At 53.7% G+C, this 19110-nt stretch overlaps 6 protein-coding genes across 6 annotated transcripts; 4 read left to right on the top strand and 2 right to left on the bottom strand.

The window, feature by feature from the left end:
• Window positions 1-52: 52 nt before the first annotated feature.
• Window positions 53-2131, top strand: CCOS01_16064 (uncharacterized protein; the record flags this gene model as incomplete). The annotated part of the gene is made up of 2 exons (XM_060464202.1): window positions 53-290; window positions 345-2131. 2 exons carry the CDS (start codon window positions 53-55, stop codon window positions 2129-2131), a joined length of 2025 nt encoding a protein of 674 aa, XP_060305257.1.
• Window positions 2132-5189: 3058 nt separating this feature from the next.
• On the bottom strand, window positions 5190-6398 carry CCOS01_16063 (uncharacterized protein; the record flags this gene model as incomplete). Its single annotated transcript, XM_060464201.1, has 3 exons — window positions 5190-5442; window positions 5493-6140; window positions 6232-6398. 3 exons carry the CDS (start codon window positions 6396-6398, stop codon window positions 5190-5192), a joined length of 1068 nt encoding a protein of 355 aa, XP_060305256.1.
• A 1040-nt stretch (window positions 6399-7438) lies between these two features.
• Window positions 7439-8273, top strand: CCOS01_16062 (uncharacterized protein; the record flags this gene model as incomplete). Its single annotated transcript, XM_060464200.1, has 2 exons — window positions 7439-7533; window positions 7847-8273. 2 exons carry the CDS (start codon window positions 7439-7441, stop codon window positions 8271-8273), a joined length of 522 nt encoding a protein of 173 aa, XP_060305255.1.
• A 4199-nt stretch (window positions 8274-12472) lies between these two features.
• On the bottom strand, window positions 12473-13168 carry CCOS01_16061 (uncharacterized protein; the record flags this gene model as incomplete). The annotated part of the gene is made up of 2 exons (XM_060464199.1): window positions 12473-12662; window positions 12990-13168. 2 exons carry the CDS (start codon window positions 13166-13168, stop codon window positions 12473-12475), a joined length of 369 nt encoding a protein of 122 aa, XP_060305254.1.
• A 2194-nt stretch (window positions 13169-15362) lies between these two features.
• Window positions 15363-15731, top strand: CCOS01_16060 (uncharacterized protein; the record flags this gene model as incomplete). Its single annotated transcript, XM_060464198.1, has 1 exon — window positions 15363-15731. The coding sequence occupies one exon, from the start codon at window positions 15363-15365 to the stop codon at window positions 15729-15731; it is 369 nt and encodes a 122-aa protein (XP_060305253.1).
• A 1506-nt stretch (window positions 15732-17237) lies between these two features.
• On the top strand, window positions 17238-18700 carry CCOS01_16059 (uncharacterized protein; the record flags this gene model as incomplete). The annotated part of the gene is made up of 5 exons (XM_060464197.1): window positions 17238-17357; window positions 17446-17801; window positions 17955-18011; window positions 18439-18474; window positions 18511-18700. 5 exons carry the CDS (start codon window positions 17238-17240, stop codon window positions 18698-18700), a joined length of 759 nt encoding a protein of 252 aa, XP_060305252.1.
• Between the last annotated feature and the right edge of the window lie 410 nt (window positions 18701-19110).

Here is a 19110-nt window from a genome sequence, read left to right as displayed (position 1 = left end):
TGGCGCGAACCTCACTGTCGTCGACATCTGAGCAATCACACATCAACCCAAGATGTCCGACTTAGTAGAGTACTCAGTTGTCAACGTGTGTCGAAGCGACGGCCAGGACAATGGAGCGGGTTACTGGCCAACCCCTGCCGATACGGCTGCGAAGAACGCGAAGAAGACAGCACTGGAGAAGGTACCAAGAGCGAAACCTCAAATGGTGCGGTTAGACAAAGATGACGCAAGATTTCAAGAGTGGCGCATAAAGCTGGGAATCTTGTTGAAGCAAGAACTCTCTCCGACAGGTAAGCTCGTCGTCCGCAAATGAGAAGTAGTACATTCACTGATACCCTTCCTAGAGGGTCTCCCCTGGCTCCTGCATTTTCCACGGGGCTACTGGCTGTACGAAAAGTCCAAGCATCTTTGGGTCTCGGGGCATCCAGTAAAGTCGAAGCTTTACAAGAGCCCGCAGGAATTTGGTCTTCATGTCCTATGGCTCCTGTCCGGCTCGATGGACCGAACTGACTGCCGTTGCATTCACTGCAACGTTCGCGAAATGCCAAACATGGAGGATTTGACTGTCTCGGATGTTCCTCGGCCTCTGCCAGCAGCGAACAACACTCAGCCACCGTCAAAGATGCGCAAGATTACACCTCAAATACCGCCAGGCGTTGCGGGGTCCCCGATACCCGTTCCCGCAGCGGCGTCAACGCCTCCCATCGCGAAGAAGGAGACACCTGTGCCAGTGCCCACCCCAATGGCGAAGAAGGAAACTCCAGTTCCGATACCGACGATACCTTCACGTGCGGTGCCAGCCCCCGCCCCGGCGCAAGCCCCAGTTCAGCCTAAGCCTCCTGTGCAGCAACAGCAGCAGCAGCACCCTCCTCAGCCGATCCAGGCAACTCCTGTTCATCCGCAAGCTCAGGCTCCATCACAGGTTCCCGTTCAACCTCAAGTCCAGCAACCAGTCCAGCAACAAATCCAGCAGCCGACCCAGCAGGAACAGCAAGTTCAGCAACAGCCTGCACCAGCTCCGACCCAGGCTCAACAGCAGGTTCAACCTCAGGTGCATGCGCCGGCACCGCCGGTCTATCAGCAACCGCAGTTCCTGCCTTACCCGCCGCCTTACGGTGGAATTGTAGCTCCGGCGCTCTTCCGCGTCGGAGAACTGGTTTGGTTCCAGATATCGTCAGGTTGGCGTTTGGGCATCGTGGCTGCTACAGGTATTATCAACCCTAATACCAACAAAGCCGAGCTTCAGATTCTCCCAATGTCACATGTCAACTTTAATCAGTCGCCCATCCAGACACTGGAAGCGACAACGCGCCCGTTTCTTGCATTTTCGGTGCCTAACGTCAGCATTTCGGATCTACAAAACAAGGCCTACGACGAGGTCGATTGGGATGCCTTCTTCCAGACGATTACTCCGGAAGACACGCATCGCCGCGAGGTTGCGCTACTCGACTCCTCCAAGATGGCCGCCCAGAAGGTTGGCGTGTCGTTCTCTGTTTTCAGCCGACTTTCCGAGACCAATGGAGGGAAGAAGATCGACTACCACGGTATCTTCCTGGGCGCCGAGCGGATCGAACTCGGTGATGTCCTGCGCGTGCGTCTTTCCGCTGAGCAAGGCGTACCTCCCGCGGCGGCGAATCTCCCCGACGCACTCCTCGGCCTCCGTGAGATCTGCACCGCGCCTATCGATTCACCTGGTAACGCATTCTTCAAGGGAGATATATACCAGCCCATCACCGGCGACAACCAACCCGTGGGTGGCATCCCAGTACCGGATGACAAACTCCCGCGCCCACTGCGCGACGAGATTGCGTTCCGCAATAAGTTTGCCGCGAGCGACCGCTGGCGCTGCGTGCTCCTCAAGCAGAACGCTGTCCTTCGCGAGCCGGATCTCAAGGGCCGATTCTACCCCACGCATAAGCTCCTACCCCTGCTCGATGGCCAAGCCAAAGTTCTTGCTGAGGTGCAGAAAGGCATCGTGCGTGACGTGCAGCAGCGACTCAACCAGCGCATCGACACGTTCAAGACGGCGTACATTGGCCAGAAGCGGACCCGCGTCGAGACTTTCGGGCCTGCCCTGCCTCCTGGCAGCGTGATCCAGTTTGAGCAATCCGTACGTGAGGATGGCGCCTAGGCGGGACGCCTACGACGTCGCTGAGGAGAGAAGTGTCTCATTTCTGACGAAGGAACATGAGACGGTACTTGTTAGGATAGACAGGCATCAGAACCCTGTATAGATTAGGAATACTACATAGACGCCGTTAGGATTTGATGTTACCATCCGGTTCTTTGGAGTGTTTAGTCGGACATGAACGTGCCTTTGCATTTCTTGGTATTTCCATGTGAATCATCTAGCCTGATAGGCTGTAGCTGGCTAGAGCACATCGTCATATGAGTCTTTAGCCAATACTACTTGGACAACAAGCCAAGACGGATACGCCGGGCGGCAAGAGATGACCAAGATGGTAACATCTTCACTCCCCTGTGAGAGACATTGACTGTCCAAAGAGTAAGTCGACGAGTTAGGTAGGTGACACACATCCAAGCTGGGATCCGCAACATCTACAACCTCGAATGCGAGATATCAGCTAGTCGACGAGTATATCCCAGACACATACACACAGACACACACGTAAACGCCATCATCTTAACAAGAAACAACAACACCACCCAATCAGCGAAGAAGGCCCAGCCACACTCCTTCTCTTCAGCCCCGCCACTCACCTCCCCTCAAGATCATCTTAAACGAACCTCATCCTATGAATATCCCGTAAGCTAAGCTATCTACCCACAGATTAGGTCTCATAACATATACCACCAAATGAGTGGAACGAGATATGACAGGAGGGAAGGGGTTGCGAGGAGGAGGAGGAGGAGGAGGAGGGAGAAGGAGAAGAAACGTTCCGTGGTTCCCCAGCAGCGTAACCAGCCAACCATCCACCAGAACCCAAACTGCCGGACGGGGGACAGACGCGCAACACACACGAACGGGCTGACGGGTTCACCACCACACCCACACACCCGGCGGATAGGACCGACCGAACAAATCTTGGAAAAAGGGAAACTAAGCAAAAACGCCACCGGATTACCTTGACTTCACTACACACACCAAACTGTTCCCACTCTCTACTGCTGCTACGGTGTAGTTACACACAACCTCCCTCTCCCTATAATTCTGCAACGCTATACCCCCGTACACGTGCAGACACGAACTCTGGCCCCCAAAACCGCACGCAACGCACGTCAGCAGAGAGAGAGAGCAGAGCCCGTAAACCTAACCCCAAGATTGTATGCACGCTCTATGCCTGGGACCCTTATTCGTCCTACGATAACCGCCCTTTCCCACCCAACGACTAGAATCTTTGAAAAAAGACAACGTTGTCTAGGCCCCCCTAGGTTCTTCTCGGCCCCTTTTCTAGCTTACCTTCTAGAAGGGGTGTCTGTCATACGGATTTACGGGTTTTTGGGGCGGCCGGGTCGGCTGAGGTCGCCCCAACCCATCCGCATACACACACACACACATACACACGAGACTAAGTATGTAGTGTACAGATAGATGCAACTGACAACCAACCAACATACATCTTCTGCACCCATCGTGGCGAAGCCAACCAAGCCAGTGGAAACCTTTTCCAAGGCCCATCAAGAAACAAGACCACCCCCCCATTGTAGCTTCAGAAACCTTCCATAATTTCTTCTCACGAAAATGAAAAGCCCGAGAAACCGTATCCAATCCGCCCTCACAAACGGACACCGCCCGCAAACCAAGCCCCCAATGGAACACCAACACCCACCTCACCCACACACACACACACACACCCCTCCATCACACCGCACCCAATGATCCCGATTCCCGCTTCCGCCACCCCCTTTCAAGGCACCACCACCTCCCGGGCTCACGGGCTCGTGGTACCAAAAAAAAAGAGAGAGGTACGCAACAACACCACAACAACCTCGAAGGAAAAACCGTTGCCGACCGACTTCCCGGGTTCTGAAGCGGGTTCCAATGGTCCGTCCGTGCTTGGCAAATTGTCTAGACCCGTACCACGGTAGCCGACAACTCAATCAGAACCAAAAATCCCGTTTTCTGTCCAAACTTGCTTTTTTGGCACCTCGGCACGTCTTAACAGTTTTGGAATTAAGACATCCCACAGGTTACGTTACACCAAGTGACATCGTCGGGGGAAGGAAAACCACGACTCAGTCTTCGTCACCTACCACTAGAAGGAGAGAAAAAGGTCAGATGAGATTATTCTCTTAGTGTAGGACCACCCCGAAGATTCGGGCCGATGATACGTTCTCGGACATTTCACGGTAATAGGTCGATCACAGTCTCATATGACACAATTGGGGAAAAAGGGACAATAGCCTATCCAAAAGCCAAGGTTGGGGGTCAGAAGCCCGTTCTTTGGGTATACTTTAATAAAAAGTACCAAGTGGTAGTAGTATGAGTAAATGATGATTCGTGAGAGATGGCAAGAAGGTGATGATGAGATGAAAGGAGAATAATTCGCTTTCCGCTTGTAGGCTAATCCGCCCACCCTGATTGGACCCGTCTTGTCGGTTCTGGTCCGTACGCCTAGTATTACTGCTCTGTTCTTTGTCGCTGCAATGCAACTCCTCTGCTTCATTCCAAGCCGCCAGACTCCGATTCGTCCCGTCTTCCGCGATTATGGCCTGATCCACCCCCTCCTCCCAATCCAGGTGCGTCAGGGTACGTCTCCTCTCCCTCAATTCTTTCTTTCTTTTCTCTTCGAAACAGGCTAGTTGTATGCAGTAGGTAAAGGTCGCTTCGCTCGGCAGTAAAAGGTACTTTTGTTTGGTCGAGACAATGCTGGGTCGTGATCGCATGGTGCGTGAATGCTTCTTGTTCATCGTCATCCCTCTGACTGGTGGTCAAGACAGAGGGGTATGTATGGCAGCGGCGGAATAAAAGGTATGATGTGATGCAGATGATGATGGTGGTGGATAGTCGTGTAGTGTCGTTGTAGTGCAAGAAAGAAAAAGATGTTGAATGCATGTGCGACATGAATAAATCGGATGAAGGACTTGTGAAGCGCCGTAGAGATGGAGGTTGACCAGTAAATGCCGTAAGCTCGCTAGTAGAGATCCACCACTCCGCCATATCCAAGAGCCTCCAATCCAACTCAATCAAGTCGAACGGTGTAAAAAAGTCATGGCTGGCTGTGTCATTACTTGAGTTTTAGACTCTCGATCTTGGCCTGTATGCTCTTGAGTATCTCTGGGTCTGGCTCGGGTTCGACCTTGCGTGGCTTCAGACGAGAACAGTCGACACACTTCTCATGCTGACATTTCTTGCATGCGGTTCCATCTTCCACACCTCCAGGGTATATCGTCTTGCACTTATGGCATTCGTGATGCGGCACAGCATTCGGTCCAAATTCGTCGCCAGGGTAACCAAACGGATACTTGTCCTTCTTGGGCCTGATACAATATTAGCTGTCAGTCTCGACACACGGAATGGTGCAACATACGGGTCTCTGGGACAGTCAGTGCAGCGGTTGTGGCTGCACTTGGAGCATGTCTTGCTACCAGCAGTGAACAGCGTCTGGCACTCGTGGCAAGTTCTCCTGACCCTCTGACGCGGCTTCTTGTAAATGAGATCCTGTCCTCCGGTCTTGCTGGGGCGCTTGAGGACAATGTCCTTTGCGTTCTTGGCGTCGTAAGAGTAGTCGGGAACAATGGGTGCGTTCTCCTTCTGAGCCTTGAGAATGGCGGCCCGCTTCTCCCGGCTGGCGATGCGCTCGGCCTCGGTTCGCTTGGGCGGGTGGCGGACGCACTTGGTGCAACGAACGTGCTGGCAGCCCGGGCACTCTTTGGCGGCAGCAAAGGTAGCATTGCACTTGTGGCAGGTTCGGTGTACGCGCATGCGAATGGGCTTCTCGACGCGGAGAGCAGTGCCCTCGGTAGAGATCCACTCGCTCTGCTTGATCTCGAGGCCGAATCTCTCGCCCAACTTCCTGGCGCGCTCCTCAAACAGCTCGGATCGGGGAACCCTGGTGACGCCCTCGAGATCCTCGTACTTGCTCTTGGGGGCCTCCTTCTTGGTGGTGTCCTTGGCGGTCTCCTTGGTGGTGGTGGCAGCGGCAGGTTGCTCGGTCGCAGGGGCGGCGGTGGATGGGCTGTATGCACGTTAGATAGGTAAAGCAGGCAGGGTACCGTAACACCAAAAAAGAGTTGAAGATAATAAAGCATGCGAAATATCTTGCTTACCCAGGGGTAGCGGCTTGCGCAGAAGACTGCTGTCCAGTGGTAGACAGGGTCGACATGCGCTTGGAGCTATCGCCTCTCTTGAAGACAGTTTTGGCGCGAGACAGAATCTTGCCCAAACCCTTCTTCTCCTTCGGGACCGAAGGCCCGGCCTGTGCTGGCGAACTCATGTTTAGCGATGTAGTTGCAGGTTTGTGTTTTAGTCGGATCGATTGCGAAAACGTGGGATCCCTGGGTCAATTGTGGGCTGCTCTGGGGATAGACGGTAGGATCTGCAGTGCACTAAAATCCAAATGAACAGGACCGGATTGCTGCTGTTGTGGTAGGTTTGCGAGAAGGGACAATTGTATTTGAGGGAAACGAGAAGTCGGTTTATCGTTTTGTAACCAGTCGAGTGTACGGGTGGCGTGGGTGAGGTGTAATGCGAAGATGGGTGGGAGAAACGGTGCTGTGTGGTTGAGCGATGTTGGTACGTGCAGTCTTAGACAGATGGGACCAGGGACCTGAGGCGATTAACTGGGCGTCGATCGTCGGCGGTTACAGCGAAGCGGGAAAGTCGAGATGTGAGTGCTGGCGAAAGCAAGATCCTTCGCAAGACGGTGTTTGTCCTCTTCTTGCCGTGACCTTTTTGTGGAACGGGCGAGAAAGAGAGCAGGAGTCGGATCACGAACGAACTGTTCAAGTTGTTCGGAATGAGTCGGCCTGGGAGAGAGGGTGTGGTGTAAGAAGGGGGAAGACGAGGAAGAAGAAGGACGGGAAAGCAAGGTAAGTTGACGGGGAGGAGGTGGTTGAAAGGAAGTGTGGGAAAAAGTGGGAAAACAAGGTGCAGCGTGCTAAGAGGCAAGGTTGAGGGAGGCTAGAGTCGAGAAGGGCTAGTGCTGGGTGGAAAGGCAGGTGCCAGGCTTTGGTTTGGTTTTCCTTGGTGACTTCCAATGGGGGGGTGGTGGCTTCTGGACTCTGAGTCTCGTCTTCCATTCTCTATTCGTAAATGTACCTTTACACTACTGTGTGAGGTACGGATACACATACCTCCTCTCCAGGCTGTCTGCAACTCCTCCTGCAACATTACTCTATCTACCGTAGGGTAGGTCCCTAGCAGGCCTTGCTCTCTCATTACCGATGGCTCTGCCTCTTTCTTCTCTTGCAGGTTGCGTCTTGCGTCGGGTTGCAGCTCCATGACACGACCAATCCAGTCCATTCACCAACGCCAATGCTAGTTCGGTCCCAGACTTTGCAGCTGTCCTCATCCACGCCCGGTGCAGCGCACCACATGTTGATGTTCACGCCCGATGCTCCATGTTCTCTGTATGCCCGGTCGGTCGGCCGGTCGGTCAATTTGGCGAACTTGATGCAAGATGCAGCGACGTATCTGTGTCTGTATCCGTACCATGAAGAAACGGCACCACAACACAGCACAGCACAGGGTATCCGTACACTATCCGTACGCAGTGCAGACACAACAGAGGCGTGGGCAGCAGGAAAGAGACCGGGCCAGAGACGGGGCAAGACGCAAAAGACATACTACGTAGGAACCCACCACAAAAAGACCAGACGGCGGCCAAACCAAACATGGACTCCAATGCAGTGGTAACACTAAAAACCCACCTCGCTGGGAAAGTGGTGACTGGTCACAGCACGGTGGCTCCCATGGCTCGTCGACGAGTGGAATGGCCCCATGCCGGAGACGAGATCCACAAATGGGGCGGGTCCCCCTCCTGCTGGTGCTGGTGCTGGTGCTGGTGCTGCTAGAGTGTGAGAGGGGTACGTACCTACCTAGCCGTACCGGAGGGAAGGACACACCAGAATTGCGACAGACACCCGACAGCCCAGAGACACATTCCAGCCAGCCAGCACCAAGCATACCAAGCGTCAGCACAGGCACTGGGACACTTGGGACCGGGGATTGGGACTGCGACTACGACTGCGACCAGGGGTGTGTTGTGTGTGGAATCGCGAACTGTGTGGATGGGGGTGGTCGTGGCGGGTGGGGAGACGACGATACGTACCGCCAGAAACCTATCCCAGCAACAATCCACAATCCATAATCCACCTCAGAGGCTCAGGTTCTCTCTTCCATTGGGAAGCACGGAAGTTGGGTTGGACGAGGAGCCTGCCCGGAGGACGGGAGACGAGGGAGGGGCGGCGAGTGGGCGTGTTGGAAGACAACGACGAACAACAGTAAGGTATGTACACACTCCGTACTGCGTACCCGTCCCGGTCTCTGCTGCGCTCACCTCTCACCTCTGTGATTGTGAGGTGGTCACTGGTGAATGAACCATGGCCATCGGCTGGCACAAAAGGGTGGAGAAGACGAGGCCCAGAGAAGCGGGGGGCCCTGGTACCTTCCAATTGGGAAGAATGTCCGAGCTTTTCTGGGTTCTGCGATGTGCGAATCTCTGGCACTGCGAACACTGGGAGAGCGGGGCGCCCTCTCACTGGGAACAGGAAGACTGGAACCGTGTCCCTCAAGTGGGGTCTGCCTGAGAACCCTGGCAACCCTGTCCAGAACCACCAGGTTGCAGATATCCCTGTCCCAGGAAAGAGGCACGACGGGACTGTGGGAATTTGCTAGAGGTGGGTCTCCAAGCCCCGGGATTCGCACGGAGCTGGCTCTTGTATATGTCCGGAGCTTAGCCCATCGGGGACGAGGGGGGGAAGTGTCTGTCTCCCTTGTCCAATCCCATTCAAAGTCTCTGTCTTTCTCTTGCTCTCCCTCCCATGGGAAGCCGAGGAACCCAAACTCTTTGAAGGTAGTGTTCGTTCCTGAGTCTGACATCCGTTATACACGTCTTAGCTAAGACCCCTCCCCTCATCGTACATACATTGTGCCTCTGCGAACTTGCAGCAGCAGGAAGTAAGATGTGCAGAGTCTGGAACCTGGCTGATTGCATTGCATGTGAGGCTCAGAGACAGACACAGGCACACACAGGGAGTAGGTCTTTTCGAAGCCTGAAGGAAAACGACCTCTCGAAAGACATTCTCGTTGCATCCGCGGAGAAGAAACAAAAACACATGTACCGGTACGCCTCACACAAACAAACAAACACCCACCATCCCATCCCGCATCGTCGGGTGCGCTACCTTGGGGGGAGAGGCTCGGCATAGGCATAGGCTATATTAATATGCTCCTTACTGTCTCTCTCACTAAAGCCAGCTCACGCCCCCAGGTCATGGTTGTTGGTTTTCCAGCTGCCCAGGTCGAAAGAAACCTTCAGAAGGGGCGGTAAGCAATCAGCTAGCTTAGCTTGCCTAGAAAGATGGCGCGCGCCATTGCTCATATCCAGGCGTTCCGTAGCGTACTTGTTCCCACATTGAGTACCTCTAAGCAACCAAGGTGTACTATGGAAGACTGAGTAGACAGCTTTTTGTGGCTGATGCAAAAGTACCCTACCAAGCCAACTAAGCCCTGGATTACTATAGCCCAGACTGCGAATAGGGATATGGGATTGTTCGTTTGTAATTAAAAACTTTGAGGAAACCCCCCCTCAACTTTGTGGCTAGGTTGTTAGTTTTCAGCCTTCCCGTCCACATCCCTTCTTAGGCTCTTAGCATTCCAGCCGCTGCTGGACCTGTCTCATTGATCATTTAGATTCCGGATGGGAAAAGGGCGGTAAAGGCCAAGGAAGAGAACGGGCGTACGGGACCCGAGAGAGAGGAATGGGAAGAACGGGGTTGTGTGTTTGTTGGGTTGGGGACCAGAAAGCTGGTGTTGAAGAAAAAGCCGGCAACCAGAACCTCGGATCGAACGAGAAGAAAGACAAAAAAAAAAAAAAAAAAGGTCGAAACGGATTCGTCAATTGGCTGCACACCTTTTTTGCCGTAAGCGATGTTGCTACTCCGTACAGTACCTACCATTAGAGATATCATTTGCGGGCTGCGAAATCTAGATCGACTCGGCGCAATCAGAAAAAAGGGGAGATTGGAAAAAAAGAAAATAAAAAGAGACCAGACCAGACAGCTACGAATTGTACGGAGTATCACCGACCACCTTATTAGTCCTAGTCCCTTCAACCTGCGGTATGTTGTGCACCACTTACTCCGTACCTCATCCTAAGGTACGGATACCTATCGTTCGAACGGGACGGATGGGGGGCCCGCCATCTTTTTGATAGCAAGCCGGACCCGAAATGGTTTAGTCGGACGGGCCTCCCTTTCCCTTCTTTTTTACCTTCCCGCACCGGGTCGCGGATATAAGTGTACTCTTTCTGGGCGTGCTAGCCCAGATACGCAGTAAGGTAGATGCAAGAGGACGCTTTCCCCGGCGCCCCGTTCCTCGGCCCATCTCCATCCTGTGGTTCCTGTGGTTCCTGTGGTTCTCGAATCTCAGAAAGGGTTATCCGTACGTACTTAGTTGAGAGGTACGGAACCGGGTACCGCAACGTCCTCCACTTTGTTTGACCGATGCGATATAAGATGCAGGTGCAGGTCGCAGGAAGATACGGGAAAACCCACACCACTACCAAACAAAAAGGGGAAGAAACAAGCGTACGGGTTGGTTGTTCATTGAATAAGCCGAGGAACCTCCACTTCTTTCGTTGTCCATCCGAGCTTTTCGCGCGACATCTGTTCCCCCCCTTGGTTGAGTCTGGCCTGGGCTGATAATATCCGTTCACGCAACGAACTAGCAACGACACCCAGGAAGTAAATGCAAAACCCCATGTCAACCATCTGACGAGAAACCTGCGTGAGGAGCCAGAAGTGAGCCGCAGCCCGACAGGCCTTTGCGTGGCTTGGGTCCCGTCCTCCCCAAGCTGGAAAGAGTAATCCGCAAGAATCAATCAAACAATGGGATTGGACACTTCATCGGAGACCAAGGGGAAAGAGGGGGGGGAGGATTAAAGTAAAGTAAGGAATCACGGCATCTCGCCTCGTTGGAAATCCAACCTCTAAGCTACGTACCCTTGCCCCCCTCCTCTTTCCCTTTGGAAGCCAGGCCAATGGAACGAGATGTCGGACCTAGCGTCCCCAAAGAGGAATACACCGTTCTCCGTACCTGTTCGTACATGTATTGGGGTATCGTGAGGAAGGGGGGGAGGACAAGCGCGTGGTCCAGCGATCAAACGTTCAGGTACGGAGAATAGGTAGACACGCCTCTTTTTCGAGGAGAGGCTAAATGCGGGCGGTTGCACCTTGTTCATTTCAATGTGCATCCATCGTACCTTATCATCACCTCCCTCTTCCTGCTTTCCCTCAGTACGCGCGCCAAAGACGATTTGAGCATCCGGGAGACTTTAGAGAGTTGAACTGCAAACGATACGTACTTCGCAAGGTAATAAGACTGTTTCCTTCTGGACTACGTACCCAGGCATTGCTCCGTCTATCATCCGAGACTCCGTCCCTTGCTGATCAGGGCAAGTTCTCTTTAGAAGTTCAGAGTCTAGACTTCACAACATGGCCCCATCTTCCAGCCAAACGAAATCTCTATTAGGTTATTAGTGAGGTTCACTTGCGCCGCGATGTGACTTCCAGTCCGTTAGGCCTCCCCCTCGCCGCCCCCCTCGCCCCATTCCAATCCCAACTGAACCCCCGGGCGGATGGTATTCCCGTCCATAAACCGACGACGATCCCAGTACTTCATCCCCGAGACCACCCACCCCAGGATCAAGAAAATCCCGTCAAAGGGGAAACTTCACGTTCCACAATCCCGAGGAGAAGGATAGGATGGCAGCAGTGGTGAGGCGAAGCAGCAAGGTAAGGGTTGGGTGAGAAAAAGGAAGAGGGCGAGGAGGGATTGAAATTCCGTTACCAACAGGAAGGATTCGCGAATCCATCTTGGCAAAAGCCCGACAAGCCGCAGACCTGCCTGCTGTTCGGCCCTCGTGTTTATTCGTCAGAAGTCTCCGCTTTACCGCTCCTTTACCTCCTCGTTGTCAGCACGTGTCAGATATGAGTCGATCTGGGGTGTGTATCCGTATGTGTGTGTGTTTGTGTGTGTGGTGTCCTAACGAGCGGGCGGTCTCATGAGCCCGCAGGCGGAGACTGGTTTTCCCCTTGCTCATGGCAAAAGCCCATTTTCAGGTTGCGTCCTATTCTTCCTCCAGCGGTTGGGATTGTTTGCTTATTCTTCTCTTGAAATGCTGTCTTGTCTGTCTCACTCTCGTCACAGTTGGTTCTTCTGTCAGACTTGTCTCTGAGCCCACTGAGGTATCCGTAATAACCCCGTTTGCCCATTGTCCGGATACCCGATAGACTGTCCCACGTATCTGGGTGCCCTGCACTAGCCACTTTCTTATGGGTTGGTCTTTTAGGTTGGGTTTTCTCGTCGCCGGAAGGGGGGATTTGCACTGTCGGATCCCTTGGACGGGCTGGTGTGGATTTCACGTTTGGGCGGATAGGACAGGGATTGAACGGGGGCCTGGCATTCGGTACGGTTGGGCCACTTCTTTCCAAAGCTCCCGGTGTATGCGTGTGTTTTTGGGTTGTCTATTCTGTTCCAGTGTCATTTACTACGGAGCAACACTGCTCATACTGTATCTCACTCTCATGAGATTCGTCGGGGGGAACGGGACACGACTCTCTGGGCGCATCGAGGCCCAGGCGCTCTGCGGAGACGGAACGAGAGACGAACTCGAGATTTCCCATGGGCCCATCAGAGATTCAGAGCCCAAGCACCGGGGCGATGCAAGCGCACTGCACATTTCATCCCGTCTTCTCCAGCACAAACCAAACATGAGCAGTCGCGGGATTATGTAAGGAGCGATCTGGACCGACCCGTCTATCAACCTTAGTCCTTAGGTAAGAGGTATCCGTGCAAGGTGTACCTGGATACTTGAGGTACCTGCTGCGTAAGGACCGACTTCCCGAGACGCTCTGTCGCTTCATCGCCAGATGCCCCAGAGGTACTGGGCCTGCCCACCTCACGATGTATGGGGCAGGAGCCAGAGTGCGAGAGCAGGCGCAAGAGAAAGAGCAAGAGCAGAACTTCGGCAATCGCCAGCATTGGAAGGAACCAGCAGCAGCGACAAGCCAGGCAGAAGGAGCCACGAACGGTTGAATTGATGAATCACAGCCAGGCCCCTGCTGCGTTACCTCTCGCAGGGCTTGGGTATCGTACGCTTCCAGCCCGGTCATCTAGCCTGATGCTCCCGTCAAATCCCAAACTCCTTTCGACTTCCAAGCTTCCAGCCCCCAACTCCTCGAAAGGCCTTCTCTTTTGGGCCGGCATCCACGCGAACAATAACCTGGCCTGCTCTTCTCCCCCACTTTCATCTTACGGCCGCAATCATATCTGGTCACGGTTTGTCTCAAGAAAACACATTACACAGTGCCCTCGTCAATCCCAGCCCAGCGGTCACGACAATGCTTTTTGTTTTTTTTGTTCGAGAAGCATTGGCACGGGCGCTTAGCTGTCTAACGCGCAGAGATGCCTTCTCTGACCTCTCTCCCCAAAATCGCCCGCCTCTTTCAATGTGACCCCAAGGATCTGGTCCAAGGCAAACAGATAACCACCGAAGCCGAACCAGCTTGTTGGGATACTCACCCGCGGGAGACGAAAGCAGCGAACGGCACAGCTCGATCAATCAATGCCAATGCACGAGGCGGTCAGACATCACCGCCCGCAGAGTCTTAGCAACCAGAAAACGTCAGACCTGCCAGGCCTGTAAGGCTGTCTTTGCCAACCGCAACATGCCCTGTTTGGGCTGCTCTGACCAATGCCTACATACGGACACATACTTGAATACGGAGTACAGATACCTTTGCTGTATTCTATTCTAGCCCCCAACTGCGGATACCTATTCGTTCAAAGCTACGAATATAGACACACGTCCACCGCGGACGGCTACACAGGACACGCCTTTGCTTTCACACGTACTATCTCGGCCGAAGGGGCGCTGGGTTTCTCTCCACCCCTTATTGGTCTCTTGCACCGAAACGACAATGTTCCATGCGTGCTTCTACGCCATCTTTTGCTTATTGACATGCACACGTTGAACGACGTACCCATATGTCGACTCATCTTTGTGTCACTACCCATCAGGATAGCGGACAGTGTCAAGGTCGAATGTCAAAGTCGCTGTCGACGTTAACCTAGGGTTTCGGCGCCACGCAAACACGAGTACTGACGCATCAGACACGGGTGCAGCTACAGCTACAGGGAACCATCGCCATACACTTTGCCTCGAATTTACATCACATACACGGTAACCCAGGGACAGCCGGTGTCTACAATGCAGCGACCCGGCCAAAGGCAGACAGAAAATTTTCTGGGCCAGTCAGGCACTCGCCCACTTGCCTGACACTACATAACTATAGAAGAATCATGCCACCCCGCAGCTGCACAGCGGTGCATCGCATCGCAGGTCCGGAACACCACAAGCTGCATACCGGTGACACCCACTGTTGTCACTCCTCCTGGGCCGGCCTCGGGGAGGCGGGCAATTCACCCTATGGTTGCTCTGGGTCCGCGCTGCGGGGGCGGGATTCTCGCTTGGAGATATGGCTGAATCGGCCGTAAACGATTTGACGGAACCCTGACGCCACGCCACCCGATTTACTTTGCCTCGACACGCGAACCGAAGACGGCCACCTTCTTCTACCCACGCGGCCGGGTCCAATTTCGATATGGCTGCCTCATCAAAAGGCACATTTTGGGCTTGGGGCGTTTGCAATGGATCTTATCCACGAGCTTACCTAGGCCAGACCCGGCAATCATCTCGGCGGACGATTCAAGTATTCCCACTCGGCCGACGGCAACTGACAGATTACGAGCTATATCTTCCAGGTTCCGCCTTTGCCAGACAAAGGGGCAAAGACTCCATGGCACGGGAATACTAGCTATTGCCCCTGTTCCCAATCCGGACTGCGAGGCAAAAGTCAAAAGTCAAGATGCAGACCGGCTGCAACAACGTCTTTCAGTGGCAGGTGAGAGATGACACGTCCTGGTGGACGAGTTGCCGCCAACCTGCCTGTATCCAATCAAGCGTGTCGCCGGCGCTGCAGGCGGGCAACTATTGGTGCAAACATCGTTGCAGACGACCAGGACTCTGTAAAGACCTTCTTTCATGGATTAGGTACAGACAGGTGTTTTCGTCATGTGCATCAACCAGCCCCCGACTCAGGGTAAATAGAAGCAACGTGGGATCGTTCTGGCCAACGAGCAGTGACTGTTAGAACCAACCGCATAGCAGCCGCATATGACCCGCCGCCCGCCGGAGTTGGCGATCACGGCGATGATACCCCCCAAAGAAAACAAGCCCATCTGGCCAGTCGGGTCGTTGAAATCTTCAGCAATCATATCGAAGTTCTGCCAGCCGAGGGACGACCCTCTTAGAGTTAGCGGTCCCAAGCTCTCAAGAAGTTCCCTGAGCCCCGCTCGAATACCACCCGTGGACAGCATCGATGCAACTGGCCTCAAATCCGGCTCCGAGCTTTACTGGAAACGGTTTTCTCTGCATGGTGCGGGGCCCGCGGAAGGACAGCCCTCGACAACTCTACCAGAGAAACCAGACAGAGGACTCAAACAGCTCAACTTTGTGTCGTCACGTCACGCACGACTCGAATGACTTGCAGCGGCTACATCTCCTCGACCCTTTCGTGTGCATGTATTGACCAACAAGATTTTTCTATTATTCTGCAAAGCGGCCGCTTCCCCTCTTTGTTGGTTGCTGTTACAGGATGTTCGAATCGATTCGGACTTCATGGACTCCGTCTCACTTGTCTGTCCTTGCTCTAATGGGATGGGTCTTGGAGGTCAAGTAATTGACCGGCACCTCGGTCGCACCAAATGGAGCCCCTTTGGTGGCAGATCATACCCGCCGACTAATGAAGTCTGCGGGTTTGAGTGGCGCTACGGAAAGATTGGCTTGGATCGACGCTCCCATGTGTTGATTACCCGTCGGACCCTTTTCTCTAATTACGGAGCACGTCTTGGGCATCCTAAAGACACACATCGAATGTGCATGAACTAGGAACGATTGGTATTGAATTGCGTTCTGCCTACGCAGTTGACGTCTTACACTCCATTTGTCACTGTGCCGGGTTCAACCCAGGGCAGCTGAGCCAGAGGGTCGGGAAACCCCAGCCAAGTGGTTGACGGTGTGGGCGGCAAAGGCTTTGTTCGCTCTCTGTGTCTATTTCAATCTCATCTCTCAGATCTGCCAATTGGGGCTTTCGGTGGCTTCGAAAACTCTCTACCACGAAGGAGAGAAGATCTGTTTCCTCTCTCACCGCCTGTCCGAAGCCAATCAGCGGCTGAACCATTGTTTTGGGAGTTCAACTACCTTGGACGAAGGATTCTTACAACCAGGGCATCAGAGGGAGTTGAACCCAAAGAGGCAGCTTCATCCTCGATAGGTTTCAATACGCGTGCCCAGACTTGCAGGCCAGATCCACCTTAACCTCTGGATTGCCCAATTGGCTCCTTTACGTGAGAGGCTTTGTTCCTTATGGTTTTATTGCCACAACCAACACCTCGATTTGGAGATGATCCTTCAGTCAGCTGCAAAATTGTTGTTGCCAAGCTCAGCTCAGCTCATTTCAAGGGGGGCCAATAGGTGTATGGAACGGCAACATCAACAAAGAATGCTGATCTAGACTTGTGGTTTTAGAAAGTCATACCGACCTTACAACCCGACCAATTCTGGAGACCTAGGCCGAATCCTATGGTCTCACAGGGTAGCTAACCCCTACATTCCAAATGCCACGGGATAGATGGAACGTATCGACAACAACAAATACAGCCTTGCAACCTTGGCGGGGCAAAAACGCCGTCACCTCCTGCGTTTCAGGGTCGCAGACTACGGATACGCCGAACCAGGTCGCCGGCGTATCGACGGCTCCCCCAGCCGCCAGTCTCATTAGCCGCTACGAGTGCCTGGCATGAACAGATCTTGCAAATCTGCGGCGCCTTCGCGCCCACCCGCTGTTATTTCCGGAACACCTTACCACCTCAACCTACTGTGTAATACGCCACATGTCAATCCAAATTCCCAAGCAGACGGTGCGCCGCTCTCAACGGTTTCGGTGCGGCGGCTCGAGTTCGGTAGTGATTGGCGTCGGGGGCGTCCGTCATGAGACCTCCCCATACCTCCACTTTGGGATACCGCTTCGTTGCATTGATGACGTCCTCTGCGTGGCTGCGATGGGCTTGGGCGCGTCGATTTGGCTCCATCAGAGCTTCCAAATCACAGGTCAATGAATGCTTCTTCGAGCGCCTCCTGTGACCTGCCGGCTGCGTATCACGTCTGTCCTGGAAAGTACTCTTCCCTTGTTTCCTAGGCCTCTGCCATGAGTTTATGGCTGACAGGCGCAGAGGGTTACAAGTCAGTGACAATTTCCGCAAACCCCATCTATGGCGTATGCGAATATCCCATTTTCACAGCAGCATACACAAGAGCGTTTCTTCTCGTGAAGACTACCCGTACTTTCTTCAGCCGTGTCGTTGAACTTGTTGCACGGGTTTCGTCTGATCGCCGCGTCTTCTGGAATTCTCAGCCTCCCCGGTCCCTGTCAAACGGGCCGAGACGAAGCGTCATCTCTACTCATTTTCCCCCTCGGGCCCCTCTCCCTTCCTCTGCGGGGACCGACACGATGAACCGCTATGGAATTTCGACTTCTGACTCTGCTGCGGTACGGTAGCATTGGAATTTCGCCACCATTTAGTTTTCAGTCGATTTCTCATTGTTTGCCAATTACCAAGGTCGGGGTGTGGGCAGAAAAAGAAAAACAGAAAAACAGAAAAGATGAGCGGCACGGCGGGTATCCCGCTTGCCGGTTTTTGAATGTAGGTCGTCCCCGGGGTCCTTGTCCTTGTGCCGGCCCGGTTCGCGTGACTTTCCTGACTTGTAGGTCAACGCCGTCCGGTCACAGAAGGACTGCCCCCAAATGGCAAAACTACACAATAAGGTACCAATATCCACCCCCTGTTTCCTTGTTGGCGATCATTACCGTGGCCGCTGCCAGGTGAGAGCCAGTTGTGAAGCTTTGTATTTCTAATCTGCTGTTTCTTGGGGGCCGTGTTAGATTGTCATCGTCGCTGGGACAGAGGTAAATCGACTCGCAGACGTTGGCGCCCGCTACCCCCGCGAACCCGGACCCGAATTCTGGTCCGGCTTGACGTTGAGGAAAGTTTTTGGTATCCTTGCTGCTCCGGGGCACAAGGCTTTGAACTTAGAGACAGCGTGGCAGCCCACCAGACGCATGTTTTCGACAGCGTGGCTCACAGGGGTCTTGGCGGCTGTGCTTAGAGTTTCCATGTTGCAACTCTATTAGAGTTGTGGTTGTCCCTGATAGCAATCGTCGCAAGGTGTAAGTCAAGCTATCGTGACTATTGTTGTATTCTAGGGGGCTAATTGATATCGAAGACTTGATAAACTCCCATGGTCTTGGCAAGGGGGCTTTGTCTTCCGAGTCCCCTTTCCCCTCGCCGGCTCACGATACTAAACAACTCTACTCTGTACGCGGCGAATATTCGGCGGATGCGATGCGATATCCCCTGAATTATTCGGATCCCGTCCACGCTGGGAAACTTTGAGGTCATCGGCGGACTGATCGGAAGATTGTGGATAATTATTGTCTGTGAAACGGGCGTTTGGGGAGAAAGCGCAATCTTGGTCCATTTCGGCCCCGGATATCGTTCATGTTGACCGCTTCGAAGAGAAGGCCGAGGCGCGCGCAGAGTTCGCAATCGACTTTCTCTTGGCCAGCGAAATTGCCATTGACAAAGTTGTCAGTGCGGTTCACTCTAGGGGGAAAACGAAGCACGCCATCTTCCGTCTCGTGATACGGGGATTGCTGCTCGTGTATCATCACAGGCTGGGTTTCATCCTCGATGCTGACGACGACACAATTTGCAGAGTTGCATGTTGAGTTTTGTTCACAAGTCGGGAATGCTCGCTCTCGCAAAGGCTGCGATCGGGTGCTGAAGAACCCGGATCACGATGG

Source organism: Colletotrichum costaricense, assembly GCF_030867565.1.
Source record: "Colletotrichum costaricense strain IMI 309622 chromosome Unknown Scaffold_27.1, whole genome shotgun sequence".
In the NCBI taxonomy this organism is placed as follows: domain Eukaryota; kingdom Fungi; phylum Ascomycota; class Sordariomycetes; order Glomerellales; family Glomerellaceae; genus Colletotrichum; species Colletotrichum costaricense.
Note: the sequence above shows the minus strand (reverse complement) of the source record. Positions and strands in the feature narration are given on the sequence as shown.